The following is a 21,045-nucleotide window of genomic DNA, read 5'->3' as shown; positions in this document are numbered from 1 at the left end:
TATATTAAAAAAATTTCTGACATCCTATCTAAGAAGCCCGAATCTATGGCAACATGCCTTAATAATATTTTATCTACGAAAATCTGTTAGAGGGCATGTCAGAAAACACCCCTCTCCCGCGTAGGTACCTTCTGTCCCTGGCCATACCTCCCAGGTACCTACGTAGACATTGTTGCGCCGGGTACAATGCGGGGCGCTCACCTCGTGTTGCAGCGACGCCTTCTTAATAGGTAAACAATGGCCAATATCTTATATGCACGGCCTTCGTTTTCGAGAGGACAATTACTGATCCATTGTTGATTTGAGCCTAGTAAAGTGAGTACGCACTAATACATAGGTCGCGTTGAGAGGAGCGCAACACCAGCATGGAATGCGGCCTGAATTGAGTTCACATCTTTGGCTTCGTCACGTACATCCTGCTCACCGCAACACAATCATAGCAAATGATTCAACGGATCTAAGGCAAGGCACAATATATCCCAACATAATGGAAAAGAAAACTCATAATCCATAACATATGTTTCCAATTCTCTCCCTGCCCCTATCTCAATGTCGTTTAGCAAAAGAAAATGAAAATCTTTGGTATTGTTTCCCCTGCGCCATGCATATGATGAAATATGATACAGTTGCCTCTTGCCGGAATTAGTATTATGACGGCGGAAGCCCCGGCGGCAAAAGCTCTGGGAGAAGCAGACTACTGGACCGATGATAACCATTTGCTACTGTACTTCGTCGTTTCCGAGCTCGTTCAATTGGTTCCTCGTCCTCGTCATCCGACGATAGTGTCAGATCAATGACAGCTGGGGCAGGCCGCTTCGTGCCCCCTCCAGCCTGCCGAGATGGCGTGCTAGGTGTAGGCAGTTTATCCGGCGGCCGTACCGGGGTATTAGTGATTACCGATAGCTCAATAGCATCATCGTCGTCGTCGTCGAAGTACGCTTCCGAAGGAAAGTTGTTGGCTTCTGCTTCTTCTCCCTTCGAGAGCCATCGCCCGTTAGGCTCAATGATAACTCCTTCTAAGCTCTTCGATGTATTGTCCAGAATATCTTGGACATACCTGAATCCAATGTCAGTCACAATGCAATGGCGGTGACCATTAAGAACCTACTCATCGACAGCTAGTTGCTCATACGGTGCTGGTTTGTTGCATATCGGGCAAAGCCATTGCGGACCTTGCTCTTGAAGCTGCAGATATGACGTCGCGTCAAAGCACTGAACATGTGAGCAACTCATGCCGCGACAAGGTACATCCAGTCTCGTGTAGGATAAAGGACATTTCAAAGACAGAACCGACGAAGTTGCCACGACGTCGGGATCCTGGGCCTTTTGGTTTACTGGACAGCTGTTAGAACGGAGGACACGAGGCCTTGGCAGAAACACTTACGTTCCGTAATTACGGAGTCTTTCGGGATTCGTCTCCCTGTGGATATGCCCTGTACCAATTCCGCAACAGAGTATACCTGGCAGAGGTTTGCTATCATGTAAAATTTCTGAACCAATAAGCGATAAGAGCCACAAAGAGACACCGACTGTTCTTACCTTCGTCGTTAAAGCATATGTGAAATCTATGGTGTTCAGATAATTCGGTGGCTTTATTCTCAACGCATCAGTAATGTCAACCGGTCTAGTAGACCCTGGTTTACTCTTTAATCCGCGTAGGTTTGCCTTGACCTCACTGCCGTTTACCCTGATCTCGGCTTGGTGAGGAAATTCGATGTTCTGACTGCCGATTGCTTCGCCCGCACAGAATAGTAAAACTCTATGAGACGTGTCGGCGAGGCATTGTTGCACTTCCGGATAGGTGGTTGCGGAGATGTGCAGATTGATAGTATTTCGATGCTGAGCCATGGCTAGAAATTGTCAGTCACTTCAGTATGAAAGAAGCTCTAACTATTCAGCTACCAACCTTCACATATACGAACATCGCCGAGGGTAGACTTGATTAGGTAAAATGGACTGGGCTTGAATGCGAGAGCTGGGGTCGTCATAATATTGATACGCGGGGTACCGAAGTTTTGTGACATGCCGGGAGAGCCATTTCCGTAAGGCACTGACAGCGGGAAGTGTGCATTTGGGCCGGTGGGAGCGGTAGTCCGTGACTTGAGCGACGTTGTAGTCGTGACAGGCGCAGTGCCGTTACGTTGCGCGTGGGCGTTCGAGATGCTCTGTTTCACTTGGGCAAAGCGTGAAGGGTCGGCCGATGACTCTTGGATGACTGATGGATGGTAGTATGATTAGTAGATGTAATGAAAAGACAGTGGCTGGCTGTTGGCTCGCTCTCAGGCATCAGCTGCTAGGTGGCGGGGACTCACGATTGATGATGCGTCGTTGCATCTCCGCCTTCACACCGGTGCTCTTGAGACCGTTGACTTGACAAATAGAAGATAGCTGACGATTGAAGAGCTGATTGCCCTGAATCTCGCGCATCAAGGAAAGCACCTCATGCCTAGGAACTCCGTCTGCCGACGCCATGACTGCGGGCCTGTTTACGACGAAGGGCCTGGCTAAGTGCGGTGGTTATAACACCAGAGAGGCGCAAGCCCAGCCTCAAAATGTAGTGTCTCGCAGTATGGGAGTCGTTGCGTCGCAGGTCAAGTCGAACAAGAAAGCATTCGCCGATGATGTGTGCTCTGAGCATTCGCGGTTCGAAACCAGATATGTTTGGCGAGAAAGAAAGAGCAAGATTTGGTGGGCAGCGATGCGATTCCCTCAGGGGCGATTTCCGGAGCGCGCGCGTGCTTGAAGGTGAGGAGGAAGTCAAGGGAATCTGGCGCAAGTCGCAGTAGAGAACGAGTGTACAAGGTGAAGTAGCAAGGACCTAACAACGCCGATTTTGACGATGGCAGCTTTTGAGCAGGCTCGATTAAATCATACTGGCGTGTGGAATTTGGTGCAGTAGCGCTCACTAAGAATTGATTCACCATAGCAAAGGCCAGATGTGGCTGTCGTGCATGTCCGCCCACCTCAACAGCGGCAAAGTTTATCAAGAATTAGCCCTCGCTGCACCAGCCACAATTGATTTTGACACCAGCGCCACACTCATGTTCTTATCAGCGTGGGCTGCCCCTCTGTAAAAGTAGCTATCAGGCTTTTTTTTCCCCCGACAGCCAGGTAGCTACTGGAAGCCATTGCTAGATCTACTCCGGCCTGTATCTCCTCACGCCGCCAAATCAACAATTACCGAATACAATGGCCAAGAGCGGGCGTTCAAGCACTCGCAAAGCGAACAACAGGCGCCTGGCGGCCACAGTCTTCGGCCCTGCCGAGACTGCTCGCGCCGAGCGCCTGTCGGCCAAACTGCAGGAACTGGCCAAGCAGCCCAAACCCGAGACGTCCGATGCCAACATGGAGGGTAAGTCCGACGAGATCACAAAGAAGCCTCCATCGAGTGAAACTAATTCAAGTGCGCCAACAAAAGACGCCGACGTCGAGGCAGAAGCTGCCGATGCCGGTGACGCCGTTGGTATGCTGCCAGCCAAACAACTGCATTGTACGCAAACACAGCTAATAAGACTCTCAGCCATGGATGTCGACAAGAAGCGCGCAGCATCAAAGCGCATCGGCCGAAAGCGAATCGATAAGCGAAAGCCGAAGAAGGCCTCCATCGTGTTCCCCAAGTACAGCGACAGGGTCAAGGCCAAGAAGAACAAGAAGAAGGCATAAATTAGCATACTGGAGTTTTATTGGGGTATTTGGTTTCTGATTTTGGGCTTTGTTATTATTTCTGCTATTTTCTTTCATTTGCATGAAATGTCGGACAAACGCGCATCCTTTCTTTCCATGACTACTCTTCTACGACTAGTCGCAATGTAGTTGAGCAGATACCCTCGACAAGCAGGTGTTCAATGACCAAAAATTCGTTCAAATACTCTTGTCGTGCCTTCATACGCTCTGATGGTTATGTAGACTCTTCTCTGTCTTAATAGCGGCCTGCATCCTACCTCGTCTAGCATCGGGTTATTTGCGAACCTTGGTGGAGGCGCCGCAGCTAGCGCCACGCCCATCCCTGAACGTTGGAGTCGCATTGCAAACTACCTACCTACCATGCAGCTAGCTATGTTTCCGGTTCTGCATCCCTAGACGATATAAAATCTGTCGGCTGTTACTCCTTCTAAGGAGTCAGATTCTTAAAAAGGAGATCATACTTCGCACAGTATACTGCAATGTGCGCAAATTCTTAGCCCGTCTTTGAAACACATTGCGCGCGTCTCACACTTCATCCATCACGCTCCTTACACGTCGTTCGTTTCTCTCATGGCCCCGAGAGCCGCCAACCCAGCAGGGTGGTCATTCACCGTCCTGTCGCTAGCCATCGCAAATCTTCTGATTCCAATATCAATTCTGATATTTGCCACCGGCTTCTTTCCATACAAGCCGTTTCTTCCCGGTCTGGCCGACTTTGAAGTTTTGGAGACTGGCCCACCCCCCCAGGCGCCCTTTGACAAGCTGGTTTTTGTGGTGATTGATGCACTTCGAAGGTGACGCGCGCAGGATCAGATTCTCTACAATGTACTGACACTTTGCCAGCGACTTTGTGTACTCGAAAGGCTCTGGGTTTGAATACACGCAGAGGTTAGCAACGCACGTCGCACACGAAATGACGCCTCTGCTTACATCTACACAGCCTTATTCGCCATGGCTCAGCTATCCCATTCACAGCCTACGCTCGCTCGCCAACAGTGACGATGCCGAGGCTGAAAGCAATCACTACTGGCTCTATACCCTCTTTTGTAGATCTCATACTCAATATCGACGAAGGAGACAAATCTTCGGCTCTCGCGGCGCAGGACACCTGGTTGGCTCAGCTCAAGGCCAAGGATACTGGAAAGGCACTCATGTATGGTGATGATACATGGTTGAAACTCTTTCCAGACTATTTTGATCGCCATGATGGAACATCCAGTTTCTTTGTAGCTGTAAGCTATGCTTGCGCTCTACTCCAGATGCCACGCTGACAATCAGCAGGATTTTACCGAAGTCGACAACAATGTGACTCGCCATATCAATGGAGAGTTGAAGAATGACGATTGGTCGCTCATGGTACTACACTACCTTGGACTAGATCACATTGGCCATAAATCAGGGCCCAGGAGGTAAGAATGCCTGCTTAGTACATGTGGCTGGGCTTTGGTTAATCTCACCAGTTCCAACATGGTTCCAAAGCAGCACGAGATGGACTCTATTATCCGCACCATTTATGATTCCTTGTCGTCGAGGAAGCATCTCGAATCAACTCTTTTGGTGGTTTGTGGCGATCATGGAATGAATGATGCAGGGAATCACGGCGCATCGTCGCCTGGTGAGACGTCTCCTGCGCTGCTCTTCCTGTCCCCGAAGCTCAAGGGCATCGGGCATCCATACGAAGCACCTACGCTCCCTCAAAACGAGTTTGACTTTTATTCCGAGGTGGAACAGTCGGACATTGTACCGACTCTTGCCGCCCTTCTTGGGTTTCCTGTCTCCAAGAATAACCTCGGTGCCTTCATCCCCGAGTTTCTCCCGTTCTGGCCGAGCCCCAAAGATAAGATTCAAATTCTCATCCGGAATGCTCGGCAAATTCTCAACATTGTCACTGCGGCTTTCGGACCCGAACTTTTCGACGTTGCCTCGTCGACTGACCCCTGCCAGCTGGAGCGTACTGACATCAACGAGCTCGCATGTGACTGGCGGTTCATCACCCAGCGCGCATTATCACTCAATTCTCAAAACACAATCGATCAAGAGTGGCTCACGTCCACCTCTCGATGGATCCGCAAGGCTCAGAATCTGATGAGTAGCATGGCCTCCAACTACGAGATGCCGCGCTTGTACACTGGACTGGGACTTGCCGGCATAGCTCTTATCATCACAGCGTCTACCTTCCTTACACAGCGTGTCCTAAGGTCCCAGACCGCACCCCCACTAATACTAATATCCTTTCTTTATAGCGCCATGATGTTTGCGAGCAGCTACGTTGAAGAAGAGCATCATTTCTGGTACTGGGCCGCCACCCTCTGGCTGGCCTTTCTCGGAGCCAAGGCCATTCGACGGTACGCGGCGCTTCACCCGTCCATATTCATCCTGAACTGACAAGTAAAATAGATCTAGCAAGCTCTCATCGGGCGGCTGGTACCTTGTCGCACTTCTTGCCATGCGAATCACGAGGAGCTGGAACCAGACTGGCCAAAAGTTCGCCGGCGAGCCCGACATTGTCAAACTATTCGTCCACCGGTACCCCGCGGTCTTATGGCTCGCCATCATCGTCATGTACGGAATCACCTGGTCTCAAATGCTGCCCAGTCTCGAGAGCATCCCCGTCATCGCTTCCACGTCCATCACATCGGTCCTCATCTCATCGGCGTTCACCTTTAAGCTGGCCTTTACCGCTGCCGATGCGCCCGAGCTTGTCGTCGGCTTTGCCAAGACGCTCAACGACAAGTTTGAAGGCCAGTCGCTGCTTTGGCGCGCTCGTGTCGTCTTCATCGTTCTTGGCTTGCTTTCAGTCTTTGCCATTGCCCGCGGCGTCTCTGGCGGACGACACGCAAGATCAGCGAGTATGCCTCCTTCCGATGTGCCAGCGCCAGTACACCGTCTTCTTGACTGACATTTCCAGCAGGTTTATTGCACGAACTTGTGACCCTTTTCGCAATGACGCAGTCCCGCGCCGCTAATGTGCCTATCTTCCTACTCGCTTACATTATCTACTCCACTATCGACGCCAAGCAGATGACGCTCGCCGAAATCACCACCTCCTCCATCCTCTTCCAGTACGCCAGCTTTTTCGCCGCGGGCGGTTCCAACGCCATCTCTTCCGTCGACCTCTCCAGCGCCTATAATGGTATTTCCGGCTTCAACGTCGTCGCCGTTGGCATTTTTACCTTCGCCAGCAACTGGGCCGGCCCGCTGTACTGGACCTCGGCCACCACGACTCTCCTTGTCGACAAGTATCGGGTTGGCGAGCGCGGCGTCTTCCGGCAGCACGTCGCGCTGCTGACCGTCTTTGCCACGGCGTCTGTCACGTCCGTTATGGCGGCGTGCACTGCCATGCGTACTCATCTGTTCATATGGACCGTCTTTTCACCGAAATATCTGTACGCCATGGCCTGGAATATTCTGCAGCATCTCTTGGTGAACATTGGGCTCAGCGGGACTCTATTCTGGCTCGGCACTCGATGAACCGTCGTGCATTGTATGGGATAGCAGGTGGTCAGATTCATACCTAAATGGATAACTAGACAAGGTTTCGGGGATAAGGTTTCTGCAGACTTGCCCAGAACAACTAAATAGATATGGACCGGCTCAACGTCCAGGAAATAATTATAAGATAAGAATTAGATATGCGCAGCCACCAAACCCCTTCATATATACCCGGCACCCAGGTTTCATAACGCGTCATACAGAAGTCTCGTTGCAAATTACAAATTGAAAAACACAGGGGTCGCATCTTTACTCTTCTCTGTCTCTGTCAAAGGACTCAGCATGGGGCGGCGTATCTCGGATACTCTTGGCAATGACCGTATTGTCGCTATCCTCATCCTCTTCTTTAATGACGGGCTCTTCCGAGACGGCCTTGCCCCCAGAGAGTCGCTGCTCCGATATGGCGGAGGCACTGCGGCTGTTGCGCTGGGGCTGTTGCTCGTCAAGCGCATTGACAATCTTGCCCAAGCTGACATGTATCTTGTATAGTGCATTCCTGCTAGGTGCGTCCGTCACGACAGCCTCTTCGACTGCGATGCAGACCTCTTCGTACGTTTCCCGTAATTTGTCCTCGGACGAGCCGGATGAAATGTATATCTTGCTAAGAAGGCCGGCAACAAGCTTCTTCTCTTCCTCTATTGATGTGATTAGTACTGATAGCCCCTGCCTGGTAATGTGCATCAACTTACTGGTAACGTTGCTGTGTAATCTATCCATGATGTCAAGGGCCAGCTCGAGGTGAACATCGCCGTTGATACTCTTTTTCTCTGCTTCAAGCAGACTAGTAGGGCTGTAGACCTTGCGAGGGTCTGTCCAGTCGACAAGGCATGCACCGATGGCCGGCATGCCCACCATATCTTCCTCAATGTCCGCCTCATCATCGTCCTCTAGGCCCTCACGAACGTTCAGCAGGGTGTGGAGCGCGGGAAGGGCAATGCTGCGCATCAGCTCCTGGTTCGTCACTCTGGAATAGCAGAAGACAGGTAAAAAGTAATTTAGAGCTTGACGGACCGTCTGGTTTCCAGCCGAGGACGGGTCAAAATAGGCGACGACCAGCGATTTCAGGAGCTCCTGGCATGCCTCTTCATCGCTAACCACACGGCCGAGCAGAAGCTTGGAAACTGCCATGACAGCCGCGGCTTGCACCTCTGGTGCCCTTGAACCGCTCTTCACAGCTTTGACATATACCTTTAGGAGTGCTGGTGTGGAGGAGAATAAGTGCGCTCCGTGCACGTTAAGGATATCGGTAAGAATATGCAATGAGGTGACTTGAAGCGCTGAGTGTCCCTTACTAAAGAAGTGGATGAACAGGCTCAAATTCTCCTCAGCTAGAGAGCGATCCTGCAGGGCACAGAGGCCCAGGCAGACCAGGCCACGTTCACGGACAGGTGCCTCGTGGCTTCGCACCGCCGGAACGACCAAGTTGTTAAGCATGGAGACCAGGTCAGCATTGTCCTTAAGATTGCCTGAAATGTGGCTCAGCATGCATTGAACGATGTGCAGACACTTCATGTTGATGACAATCTCCTTAACCGCCTTAGCACGTGCATCTTCCTCGCTCAGCTCCTTGCCACGGCCCTTGCTACCAGATGACATGCTCAAGCCACTGACCTCGGACCGCGCGGAATGGAAGCTATCGTCCACATCGTCGGTGGGAAGATCATCCAAAATTGTGTCGTGGACATCGGCAACTGATTCAAGAACGATACTGCAGAACTCGCGCTCGCCTGCGGTATCAGGAGAGCAAATGTGGTGTAGAATTTCGATAGTAAGTTTCGTCACCTCGTCAGGAAGCTCGGGTATAGATAAGGCTTGACGGAGCAATGTGAACATTTTACGTCGACCTACTTCGTCAGAGTAGTCAAGAGTCAGCGCAATGTGAAGTAGCTGCTCGGCAATAAACTCTTGCTCCACGGTTGCGGTTTCAACTTCCTCATCAGTAGCATCTTGCTCTGCTCGGCGCAGTGTCTCTATCAATGCGTTGAGATAGCGTTCAAGAAAGTAAGCGACCTTGGTAACTTCGGGAAGCTTCTCATCGGCCAGCGATTCGTATTTTCCATCGCCCTCCCTTCGACAAAAGTCATTGAAGCTGCGAGCAAGAAAGGCAGATTCCGCGGTGAGGGTTTCCCAGAATGTGTCGTCAAAGTTGATGGCCTCCCGATAATCGGGTCGACCTTCCCAGAAGCCGGACATTGCCTCCAGTGCAACTCCATTTTCCACTCCGGAATTGATCACATCGACTCGCTCAAGGAGCTCGAGCAGTGCATCAAAGCTGGGGGTTGGGTTCTCTTGCTGGGCGGTTCCCGCACAGTCCTCAATCCATCGGTCTCTGAAGAGCCTTCCAGCAGCTTTGCGGACGTTTTCGTCTCTATCGCGAAGACCCCAACGCAAAAGCTTTTCTCGCATGGAGAGAGACAAATGGCGAAAATCGCCGAGAGCCGGAAGTAAGCGCGAGTAGACAGCTCTACGGGTCGCAGCATCTTGATCCCTGGCACGCTCGAGAAGGTATGGAAGAGTATTTGGGAGAATGGGAAGATTGACAAGTAGTGAGCGGCGAACATCAGCACTCGGATCATTTTGCAGTACCTGGAGAAGCTTCTCCAGCAAGCCCAACTCTGTGTCTGCATCACTGTCATCTGAGTTTGTGAGGCTGTCGGATTGGTTGCCAGCGAGGCGACCAAGCCCAAGAACGGCCTGAACACGAACCATGGCCTCCTTGTCGCGAATTCTTTTTAAGAGCGCATGGCGGAGTGATTGGAATAGGTCATCATCAAGCGCATCGAGTGAGTTGACGATCTGCGATAGCAGCTGGGCTGATCTGTAGCGGACAAATTTGTCTTTTGCAATCATTAGAGGAGAGACAGCGTCCACCAGCTCCGAGATCAATCTTGCGCTTGGCGTTTCTGGCATATGGATAGCGTCGTCGGCCAGGTCGCCCAGCAGCTCATTATCTTTGTCACTGGAGTGTCGCAGGTAGAAGCTAATGAAACGAATAGACTTTTCGCCCACGCTTTCGCTTTTCTTGACTGGCATGACCTTGAGCACGGATCGAATAAACTCGGCATTGAAGGCCTTCTCGTCAAAGTCGCTATCAGAAGTTATCTTTTGGTCAGCTGTCTCATAGCAGCATGCCTCGTGGATCTTTCGGAGCGTGACGGCCAGCTTTCGGTGCGTCGCAGTGTTGCGCTGCGCATCGCGGAAGATGAGACTGATTTTTAGCCTCAAGTCGTTGTCTGGTGTGTCGACGAACTCGGCGGCGGGGTTAGGCAAGACACGGGAAATGGAGGGAATTCGCCCGCTCAACGCCGAATTCGAGCGTTTGCGGCCACCCGCAGAGGAAGGCCGGGTGGAGCGTGTTGTTGACGCTCTTGCCGGCATTCTGGTCTTTTTATAACGATGCAGAAGTCCGTATATCGGTACAGAGTGTAGCGGTGATGAACGATGTGAATAGGCACAACCATATGCGTCCCTACCTATGTTTGGATACGCGGCGCGTGTTGACGGCCAAGTCAACAATGTTCCCTTTTAGGAATAGCGGCGCATTGTCTGATGGGAATGTGCCTTTTTTGTCACGTGCGATAAGATATGCTACTTTTGGATTCTTGATGGGGCTTGGAACTTTTTTTTTGGTCGCCGCTAAGATTGAATTGCTGGCAGGCAGAGTCTTCGTTGTTGCGCCGTGTTTAACGATTTTCTTAACATGAGTGTCGCCGAAGAGAGCAAAAAGAGGCTTCGGCCCGAAATTGAGGAGGCGCTGGCAGCAATGCCAGACTCGGAGACAGTTGCTGCTCCCGCGCCAAAAAAAGCCCGGACGGAAGAGCGTAGATCTCTTTTTGTTCGATCACTACCTCCAAATGTGACGAACGAAAGCCTTGCGGAGTTTTTCTCCGAATACTTCCCCGTCAAGCATGCCACTGTGGTTATTGATCAGCAGACAAAGGAGTCTCGCGGCTTCGGTTTCGTGACTCTGGCGGACGCTGACGACGCCAAGCAGGCGCAGATTGTTTTCGACAAGAAGCGATGGGAAGACAGAACCATTCGAGTTGAAGTGGCCGAGCCGAGACAAAGAAAAGAAGCCACCGAGGGGGCCCAACCTCGTCAGAAGCCAGGAAAGCCTGAGTTTGAGCCGACGCCAAAGTTGATAGTGCGAAATCTGCCCTGGAGCATTCGCAACTCTGAGCAGCTTGGCCATCTTTTCCGTAGCTACGGCAAGGTTAAGTTCGCGGATTTGCCCAAGAACAAGGGAAAGCTCAAGGGGTTCGGATTCGTTACCCTACGCGGCAAAAAAAATGCCGAGAAGGCTCTCGAAGGTATCAACGGCAAGGAAATCGATGGCAGAACCCTTGCTGTTGACTGGGCTGTCGACAAGGACACATGGGAACAAAGGCAAGCCGGGGAAGGGAAGGAGGGCGAAAGTGGCGATGACCAAACCAGCTCTGAAGAAGACTCGGACGCTGAAGACGACGACGACGACGATGACGACGACGACGAAGACCTCAATCAAGACAAGGAAGAGGGTCAGCTGAACACTGACCTGGAGAATTTCATGAAGAACCATATGCAAAATATAGAGGATGAGGATGAGGATGAGGATGAAGACGGCGAAGAAGAAACAAAGAGAAAAGAAGAGCGTAACAACTCGTCTGACAATTCTTGCACAATCTTTGTCCGCAACCTGCCATTTACCACCAACGACGAACACCTCAAGTCATTCTTCAGCAGCTTTGGAAACGTTCGATATGCGCGTGTCGTTATGGACAAAGCTACAGATCGCCCTGCGGGAACCGCGTTTGTTTGCTTCTATCAGGAGGAGGATGCCAAGACATGTATCAAGGGAGCTCCACGGCGACAGCAGCCAGCTGCCTCGGGCAAGAAATCGATCCTGAAAGACGACAATCTTGATCCTACAGGAAAGTATACTCTTGATGGTCGTCTCCTCAGCATTGCGCAGGCTGTAAATCGTGCTGAAGCTAGCAACTTGGCAGAAAGCTCGTTGGCAAACCGGAGAGAAAAGGACAAGAGACGGCTCTATCTTCTTGCTGAGGGTTCCATCGGTACCAATTCGCCTATATACAACCTGCTGAGTCTGCCTGAAATCCGAATGCGACAGGCCAGCGCGGTTCAAAGGAAAAAGCTCGTCCAAGGTAACCCAACTCTGCATATTAGTCTCACAAGAATTGCGCTACGAAATATCCCAAAAAACATTGGCTCCAAAGAACTCAAGGAGTTGGCCCGAAAAGCTGTAGTCGGATTTGCGCAGGATGTTAAAGAAGGCATTCGCGAGCCACTGTCTAAAGAGGAGAACGCAAGAGACGGAAAGGACGCCAAGGAGAAGGAGAAGCAAAGAAAACTTAAAGGAAAGGGCATCGTGCGTCAAGCTAAAATTGTCTTTGAGAGCACTCAGGGCTCCAAGGTCAGCGAAGAATCTGGTGCTGGCAAGAGCCGTGGCTATGGCTTCATCGAATACGTGTCTCATCATTGGGCCCTGATGGGTCTGCGATACCTGAACGGCTACCAGATGGATGACACGGAAGAGGGCAAGAAGAAGCGCCTGGTTGCGGAATTTGCCATTGAGAATGCCCAAGTTGTGCAGCGCAGAAGAATAAATGAAGAAAAATCCAGGCAAACGAGGGAAGACGCTACTAAGGGGAAGCCGCGCTTCGAAAAGGATAATGACGAGGAAGAGCCTAACGGCAACAGAGTGCGCGGCGAAGGAGGCGGAAGAGGCGGCCGTGGGGGTCGTGGGGGCAATCGGGGCGGAAGAGGTGGCCCTGACAGCAGAGACCTTGGCGATGATAGAGGCCGTGACGGTGCGCGGGGTCGCGGTGGTGCTCGTGGCCGTGGTGGTGACCGAGGACGTGGTGGGGGGAGAGACCGCCGAGACAGGAAACCTCTCATGGACAAATTCAAGGGCGATGGACGCGACACCGGCGGCAAAGAGGGCATGCAGCAAAAGCTCATGGCGCGCAAGCATCAGATGCGCAAGAAGAAGGCCGAATCTAGAGGCTAAATCCAACAGGCGCGAAACGAAATTATTCCTATCATCTCTTCATATCCTCGTCATGAATTTGATGGGGACATTGCATTTGCATTGGCGCTGTACTTGGTGTCATTGATTAGTGTAAATTTGAATACTATACAATCATCAAGTTGTACGGAGTTGAGAGCTTCGATGAAGTTGTAGATGTTCAATGCTGCGCGACTGCAGACTTGCCCTTTACCAGAACCAGCCGCGTTTCCTCTTGCCAGCATCGTCTGTGTTGCCGTCGCTGTTTTCAATGACGTTTGAATTATCGTCATCTGCTGATCCAATGGTAATGGAAATAGACGAGCCAATTTCTTTGCCATTTTCGTCATAAAGTTTGCGCTTAGTGGTCGTGTGCTTATACCCCAAGGCGTCCACCCACTCAGACCTTGTCTCTTTTCCGTCGTCGTCGACAGGATTTCCAGTCAGGGCCGGAGACTTGTTCTCTCTGAAACAATCCCCCATTTGACGCTCGAGCTCAACCATCCGCCGCGGCACATCCTTGTTGATGGTTCGTTGAAGTGCATCCCAAGCGCTTCGACCGTCGGCAAAGGCTGAGTTAATTGCCGAATAGAGATCATCAAAATGATCAGGCTCCGTCTTAGTTGTATTCTTCGAATCGCTCCGTTGGGAGTTGTGGCTATTATGGCCGGGAACCCAATCGCGAATTTCTCTAAAAACCTTGCCAAACTGGGCCGCCGCTTCCTGGTTCCTGGGGTCGTCGCGGATGCTGCGCCAGAGCTCTTCCGTATCTTCCTCCAAGCATCTCTGAAGCTCATCAAAGCCGGCTTGAGACGCGCGTGCAAAATTAGACCCTCGGGCCGGACGGATGAGACCCTGGGACTCGAGACGCTTGATCCAGAGCCAGGTGGGCTCACCATGGGGATACATCTGACGCAGCATCCGGCTCTGCTGATACCGAGAGTGGATATCAGGTAGCGGATTACCCTGAGAGACGGTGATCAAATCTTCAAGAGCATCCTGGAACGTAAAGATGCTCGCGTCTAGATGTGAGGGAAGGTCGCTGGGCACGGGCTGGCGAAGATGGGTAAGCCTCGCCGGGCTGTAAGAGGACAGAAAGGTCACGCCTGCTTCGAGGGCAAGACCCTCGCTTTCGAGACCGGAATTATTCCCGGTCACGCGTGAGTCGGACATTTCCCCTAATCTGTCACAAAATTATAGCGAATGAGAGAAAGGCGATAGAGATGGGACGATGGCCTGCAACGTGGTTGAAGTCTGGATGAAGCTATTCTTGATATTTGGTGGGGCCACGTTTTGAGGCTGGCGCGCTGGTGGAGAAGTAAACTGGTGTCTACGTCACAAGTGTAGAGCGAAGAGACCAGCGTTGACTTTGTGGTTACAGCGCTAAAGAAAAACTCGTGGATGAATTGTCATTCCGACTCGTGATAGCTGAGAGTGAGTAATCCAAAAGGATGAAAGGCTGGAGGTGCTCATGGAAATAGAACAAAAACGTGATGACACACATGACCGAGAACCGTTGGCTTCGTTTAGCGTGTACTTGCCTGATATTTAGCGCCTTTCATACCCAATAATTACTACCTACCAACAACCCCTAAAAGTAAGGTAGCGCTGAAACATCCAGTGTTGAGACAGAAGCTTATATCCCGAAGTACATACTAGCAGCCGTACGCACATGCGCCACGCTCTTTTGTTAGGGGTACCATTCCCGCCGAGACATGGGGATATATCATGACGCTGCACCAAAAAGCTAGATATTTTAGCGACGTCAAATTGCATCTGGAATCAGTCAACGTTTCCTCCTTTGCCCAGTCTTCAGCAGTGTCGCTATGCTTTGTGCGGTCTTTATTATCTGATTCTTTTTTTTTTCTCTTTCTCAATTCATCCGACCTTGGCTCGGATGACGGCCCGCTGTGCTCTTTGTAGCTGAAGCGCGCGAGGCTTCCAGCCATTTCCTCACCCTCCCGCCTTGCGCATCCAGCGGCACGGCCGGCCGAGCTGTAATCGGCATAGATCATGGCTTCCGAGAGACTGGTTATGTCCACGGTCCTGGCGACGATGACGGCGACCACCAGTTCCATGTCGAGCTCGACTGCCATGTCCACGACTACGGCGATACCGGGCGACGGCAACAGCGGCGAAAACCCTGGCCATGACCAAGACACGCTACGAAAATGGTCGTCGCTCATCGGCATCGTCACCGCCATTGTCGGCAACATCCTTATTGCCCTGGCCCTCAACGTCCAGCGATATGCGCACACTAAACTCAACAAGGAGCGCGCCCGCGTCAAGCTACGCGCCCGCGCCATCCTCAAACGTGCGCAGAGCAGCAACCCGGCCGGCTCGTATGGCGCAATTTCCGACACGGGCAATGGCCATTCCAATGGCAACGAAACGACCAGTGGCAACGCAGGCGGATATTCCGGCAGCGAAAATGACCCCTTGTCGGCGTCCTTCTTGTCTAATGCCACCACCGTTCCCGATCACCCCGCCGACGCGGACAAGGCCTCATCCAACTATCTCAAGTCGCCGTACTGGTGGCTGGGCCAAATCCTCATCACGCTGGGCGAGATGGGCAACTTTCTGGCCTACGGGTTCGCCCCGGCGTCCATTGTCTCGCCGCTCGGCGTCGTTGCGCTGGTCTCCAACTGCATCATTGCACCCGCCATGTTTCACGAAAAGTTTCGCCAGCGCGACTTCTGGGGCGTCGTGATCGCCGTCGCCGGTGTTGTCACCGTTGTTCTGAGCGCCAAAACGGAGGAAACCAAACTGAAACCGGGTGATATCCTTGATGCCATTACTACTATGGAATTCGAGATATATTTCGGAGTCACGATATCTCTAATTGCCATCCTCATGTGGGCAAGCGGTAAATATGGCCGACGCACAAGTCTGATAGACCTGGGTCTAGTCGGTCTTTTCGGCAAGTGATTTTTGACGTCGTGATCGAATGAACGTACTAATACGGGTATAGGTGGCTACACTGCGCTTGCTACGAAAGGTGTATCATCTATGCTATCATCTACCCTCTGGCGAGCATTCACTGCTCCGCTGACATATCTTTTACTCTTCGTTCTCCTTGGTACGGCTGTCATGCAGATTCGTTACGTGAACAAAGCTCTTCAGCGCTTCGATTCGACGCAAGTCATTCCCATCCAATTCGTCATGTTCACGCTCTGCGTCATCATTGGTAGCGCTGTGCTCTACCGAGATTTCGAGAAGACGACTCCTGACCGAGCCGCCAAGTTTGTGGGCGGATGCTTGCTTACCTTCTTCGGCGTGTTCCTGATAACAAGTGGCCGTCAGCGCAAGGACGAGGACGAGGATCTCCTCGATGATGCCGACGGCATCGACGAGACCATAGGCTTGATTGATCAAGAAGGGAACCCAGCTGCACCATCAGAAGGTGATTCGAGGCAGAATACACCGTCTCGTCGCTCCAGCAAGGTGTCCCGTGTGAGTTTCGCGGAACCAGCGAAAATCACTTTTCAGGGTGTGTCAGAAGATCCCGCAGCCTCTCGCCCCGACATCGCTGCGGGGAGTCTGCTTTCGCGGAACTCAGAGACAGCTTGTGGAAAAGATACCGAATCTTGGCCACACGCAACCCGGACTCTCTCCACCAATTCAGTCGCATCAGCTCCAGTGCCATCGATTACAGATTACCCTCCGACACTACCAGCTCATCGAGAACCTCAACCCACACCGTCCGGCGCAGAGCGACCTGTTACGCCGCGTGCCAACACGACTACACCAAAATCGACATTTCGTGACCGAGACCGTACTTTTTACTCTCCGTCGCCGCTATATTCCACTGTCACGACGGTCGTCAAGGATGCTCTGCGGCAAAACACCAAGAATCAGTCCTCGCTGCGGCGTATACGTTCCAGTATACGCGCCAGTCTCTTCATCGACTCTGATGAAGAGGATCAGGGTGCAAACGATCACGACACGCAGCAGACCATTGCCGTTCCGCCGTCAGAGAACGATTTACTCAGAGGTCTCACTGCCGCTGAGCAAGAGAACGAGACTACGACGGCACCTGGTCGACAGCGAGCCAGGAGCCTCAGCGTATCGGTCGGAAACTTTTTCCGAACCAAGAAGAAGACTAGAAGCAACGACGTTGAAAGTGGTCGAAATGGGGACAGCGACGGTGCATCCGACGCATAAACATAAAGGCACATTGCTCGTGGACACAATGGCTTCTTGGGGGCTCCCTTGCGGGTTGACATGAAAATCTCCATTTACACATTATGATAATATTCCGCGTGGTTCATTTATTTCTCCCACCACTTCGGCCAGTGTTCACTACAAAATCTAGAACTTGGTCCCGTTTTTGTTTTGACTTGGCGACGGCGTTATATTGGAATATAAGATATTATAATGAAAGACGGCGGATTGTATACTCATCCTCGGAAGAGAATCACCAAATTAGACTGGTCATTTCTGTTTATTATGAATTCCACATTCTTGAAGAGGGAGCTCTCGTTTTCGACCAATCCGGCATCTCTGCCGACTTTAGCATTGCTCTTTGTTGACATCCGGCCATCCTAGACGCATGATGATTCTTCAAATTATTCACTCGTCATTGCCTTTAATAATAGTATAAATATTCTTATTCGATGGACCCTGTCAGAAGAAGTCGGCATTTCTGAAAAAGCCCCTGACTCACACGACCAGACCAATCGTGCCAAGGTAATTACGGCTCCCCCAAGAAGTGGCATGACCGACAGATTCAAGCCTGGTATTATTGCAAATCTGCCCAACAATGTGACAAAAATGAGAAGAGCTTGAAAGCCCATGCTGGCAGTCAACATGTCAAAGCGGCGGAAGTCAAGTGCCGGCAAATCACTACCCATGGCGATGCTCGACACAACTGCAGGATCCTGGACTAGAATCACGTTGCGTGCCAGCCGCCCCCCGGACCCTTGCCGAGGCATGAATGGTCAGATTATCAATCCATGTCATAGTTTGATGCTTGAAACTCGGCGACGTTTTTAATCGCGACGCATGAACAAATAATCTCGATTTGACACTTTTGCTTTGCTTGAATTCGAATGTGGAAAAAAAAATTGCCGTACAGCAACAAAATCGCCTTTTGTATTTATGTCCAATCATGGGCTCGTCGAAGATTTGATGATATTTCCTACGCTCACGCCCTCCTTCTACACCCTACCCTTCCCGTAGAAAACAACGCCACCAACATGAAGCGGGGAAAGGTCGAGTCCAAAAGAGAAGCTTCTTGCAGGACAAGGCCCGCGACCAGGCGTGTGTAGGTTTGCGCCCGAATTCTCGGGAGGCTTTTGTTCCTGTTGTTGCGCCATGTCATGTCCCGTCGAGGTCCAATCAAAAACATGTGCTGCGGAACTTATCTGTCTTTCTCTCTCTCTCTCTCTCTCTGTCTCTCTCTGTCTCTCTCTCTCGTGTCTTACTCTCTCGGTCTACTTCTGCATTAGTTAGGGCTCCGCGCATGCAGGAATTACCAAATGTAATCAGCTCTAATATTACTGGCAACATACATATCAGTACTACGTACATGTATGGGCGAAGGGACCTCATACGAAGAAGCTACTGTGGAACGACCACATCGTCGGGACGCGCAGCGCAACGAGTTGCCCCGTAGAACCTACATGCACCAGAAGCCATGATACCACTCGAGGTTCCGTAGGGCGGGCGAATGGCGATATTGTTTTCAGGCTGTGGAAATATATTGCTTCACTAGTACGAGGCTTGCCGTATCACAACCCCACGTCTTGTCAAACACAACGCGAAAAAAAAAAAGGTCACACTGGCAGCAAGGTGAAGTTGGCTGTTGAGCAGCGACAGGCTGTTTGCGTAACTCTCTTGGGAGACCGAAAAGCTGCAAGATTGACAAAATTTCCCTTCCAGACCACGAACATCAAGGCTGTGTTGTTAGTTATCATTATTGCAGCGACGCCACCAGACGCGAGAAAAGGTTGTGCATCCATCCCGCCGCAAAGCTGAGGGGTTTCTTGCACCACCACAAAGCAACTTGCACAAACGACATTGACGAGTAAAAAGGCCTTGTTCTTCGCCCCCCTGCTGGCATCCAGAACAGCTTCTCTCTATCCTTGTGAGGGACCACTTCTCAAAGGTCCCCCCCTGCCGCTCTTTTGCAGCGCCACCCCCCACAAACAAGCGAGCTATTCCTGTCTTGGTGCTAATAAGCCCCCTTTGTGTCTTGCAGCAATCCCGTCGTCCGCGCGAGACAGGAACATGCGCCGTTTTTTTTCTTCTTTTTTTTTTCGGGTCCCCTGGCCCGGACATGGGCTTTTGGCGAGAGAACATCCGTACTGATAATACGGAGTACTGGTAAAAAAAAAAAACACCACCAACCGCGGGGCCGGCCCACTGGTTTTGGAGGTTCCATGATGAAGCCCGGTACAAGCCTCGAGGATCACCAGTACAAGGGCCTAGCATGTGCGACGGGGGCATTGACAAGTCGGCTCCGCAAGAGGCGGACGGCCCCCGATGTCAGGAAGGGGGCAATCTAGTAATAAGTTGTGGACGGGGCTCATCAGTCATGTCATTGCCCAGCCATGATGAATCTAAAGGTACTCGGTAAGACATGAGCTCATATAATTAATAGCACGGCATTGACTGCCTAGGAATACACTGTTGAAAGCAAAACGCACCCTTTCGCACTCGTACACGCGCTTGTACCAGGTCGGTCAAGGCTGACGCGCTCTGTGGCTTGCTGAAGAGCATAAACAAAAGAGCAATTTGTGTTTGAGCAAAAGGTCCTTGTGGCGCTCTTCTCTTGTGTAGGCGGAAAAAACAGAGCTGGTATCCATGTCCACCGATCGCGCGTCTGATGCGGGTATAGTGCAAAGACCATTGAAATGCAACCTTGCAGCCGCTGCAAAGGCGGAGTAGGAAACCGAATATGCAGCGGCATCCTTTTCAGGTTGCCCTTTTCAAGTAGTGATGCGTGGCTTCATGCTGGTCGCCATGTAACCCAATCAAGCCATGAAGAAACACGGCCATGCCGCACCCGAGGCGTCATCACAAGCACCCTGGTAATCTCTCGCAGGCCGAGGCTGTGCCTTGCACTTACTGACGTATAACACGTACATGAAGACTGGGGTTCATGTACCCTCGTCGCGTGGCTTGCTGTCACCGTCCATCTCTCAAACCGTTTACTACGTAGATCTTGGCTCGAGGGAGCATGCAAGGTAACCAGACATGCGTTGAACTTGTTCAGCCTTTCCTCTGAGGGAGAAGAGGGTAAGCGAGCGCCCGCCCATGCGCTATTTCGGGCAAGTTTCGCGAGGTGGTTATCCGAGTATTACCAGTATAGTTAATTAGTTAGTAGCATCTTCTCAAAAGGAACCGTGGACGCTAATCTGTGGAGGGAAACGATGGACGCATTTCATGCAACTTTTGTCGGCGATTTCTGCGTCGCCCGTACTCCTCTTGGACTGAGAAAATCAGCGAAAGAAAAGGCCTACGATAATACGGGCCAGCCGAAAACCACGCGCTCGTTTGCCCCAAGCATTTCCGTCTACCGCGGTGCTTGCTTTTCGGTTATCCGCATTCTATCCGTACAGGCGCGTTTCAGGACCTGCTCATAGACCTCGCCGCAGTCCAGGCCTCGTCCCGAGACGGGGACCGGAGGGAATTTGTTGGCGAGACAAGGCGAGACAAGCTAGTCGACATGGAGGAAAACTTTAAAATAGAAAATTTAACTAACAATAATCTCTCGATCAAAAAGTCTTTTGTTCTATACTTCGATTAGCCAAGCTAGCTAGCACTCTACCTCACGTCTGAATTTATAAAAAAAAAAAAACGTTTGTCTGTGCAGGGCTTGGCCCGTGGACGGATGCAACAACTGCCTCGCCAGGTGC

General features: G+C 51.5%; 7 protein-coding genes across 7 annotated transcripts; 4 read left to right on the top strand and 3 right to left on the bottom strand.

Annotated features, from left to right (window-relative positions):
- Nucleotides 1–648: 648 nt before the first annotated feature.
- On the bottom strand, nucleotides 649–2,472 carry BBA_06391 (MIZ/SP-RING zinc finger protein; the record flags this gene model as incomplete). The annotated part of the gene is made up of 6 exons (XM_008601488.1): nucleotides 649–1,057; nucleotides 1,109–1,334; nucleotides 1,385–1,460; nucleotides 1,540–1,850; nucleotides 1,907–2,215; nucleotides 2,313–2,472. The coding sequence occupies 6 exons, from the start codon at nucleotides 2,470–2,472 to the stop codon at nucleotides 649–651; spliced, it is 1,491 nt and encodes a 496-aa protein (XP_008599710.1).
- Nucleotides 2,473–3,189: 717 nt separating this feature from the next.
- BBA_06390 (uncharacterized protein) lies at nucleotides 3,190–3,663 on the top strand (the record flags this gene model as incomplete). The annotated part of the gene is made up of 2 exons (XM_008601487.1): nucleotides 3,190–3,463; nucleotides 3,521–3,663. The coding sequence occupies 2 exons, from the start codon at nucleotides 3,190–3,192 to the stop codon at nucleotides 3,661–3,663; spliced, it is 417 nt and encodes a 138-aa protein (XP_008599709.1).
- A 591-nt stretch (nucleotides 3,664–4,254) lies between these two features.
- Nucleotides 4,255–7,155, top strand: BBA_06389 (GPI ethanolamine phosphate transferase; the record flags this gene model as incomplete). The annotated part of the gene is made up of 7 exons (XM_008601486.1): nucleotides 4,255–4,478; nucleotides 4,528–4,572; nucleotides 4,625–4,916; nucleotides 4,966–5,093; nucleotides 5,145–6,029; nucleotides 6,082–6,533; nucleotides 6,596–7,155. The coding sequence occupies 7 exons, from the start codon at nucleotides 4,255–4,257 to the stop codon at nucleotides 7,153–7,155; spliced, it is 2,586 nt and encodes an 861-aa protein (XP_008599708.1).
- Nucleotides 7,156–7,425: 270 nt separating this feature from the next.
- Nucleotides 7,426–10,554, bottom strand: BBA_06388 (condensin subunit Cnd3; the record flags this gene model as incomplete). Its single annotated transcript, XM_008601485.1, has 2 exons — nucleotides 7,426–7,811; nucleotides 7,866–10,554. 2 exons carry the CDS (start codon nucleotides 10,552–10,554, stop codon nucleotides 7,426–7,428), a joined length of 3,075 nt encoding a protein of 1,024 aa, XP_008599707.1.
- A 322-nt stretch (nucleotides 10,555–10,876) lies between these two features.
- On the top strand, nucleotides 10,877–13,186 carry BBA_06387 (RNA recognition domain-containing protein; the record flags this gene model as incomplete). Its single annotated transcript, XM_008601484.1, has 1 exon — nucleotides 10,877–13,186. The coding sequence occupies one exon, from the start codon at nucleotides 10,877–10,879 to the stop codon at nucleotides 13,184–13,186; it is 2,310 nt and encodes a 769-aa protein (XP_008599706.1).
- A 207-nt stretch (nucleotides 13,187–13,393) lies between these two features.
- BBA_06386 (uncharacterized protein) lies at nucleotides 13,394–14,356 on the bottom strand (the record flags this gene model as incomplete). Its single annotated transcript, XM_008601483.1, has 1 exon — nucleotides 13,394–14,356. The coding sequence occupies one exon, from the start codon at nucleotides 14,354–14,356 to the stop codon at nucleotides 13,394–13,396; it is 963 nt and encodes a 320-aa protein (XP_008599705.1).
- An 840-nt stretch (nucleotides 14,357–15,196) lies between these two features.
- BBA_06385 (DUF803 domain-containing protein) lies at nucleotides 15,197–17,347 on the top strand (the record flags this gene model as incomplete). The annotated part of the gene is made up of 2 exons (XM_008601482.1): nucleotides 15,197–16,049; nucleotides 16,155–17,347. 2 exons carry the CDS (start codon nucleotides 15,197–15,199, stop codon nucleotides 17,345–17,347), a joined length of 2,046 nt encoding a protein of 681 aa, XP_008599704.1.
- Nucleotides 17,348–21,045: the final 3,698 nt, after the last annotated feature.

This window comes from Beauveria bassiana (genome assembly GCF_000280675.1).
Source record: "Beauveria bassiana ARSEF 2860 unplaced genomic scaffold BBA_S00018, whole genome shotgun sequence".
In the NCBI taxonomy this organism is placed as follows: domain Eukaryota; kingdom Fungi; phylum Ascomycota; class Sordariomycetes; order Hypocreales; family Cordycipitaceae; genus Beauveria; species Beauveria bassiana.
This window is presented reverse-complemented; position numbering and strand designations above follow the sequence as displayed.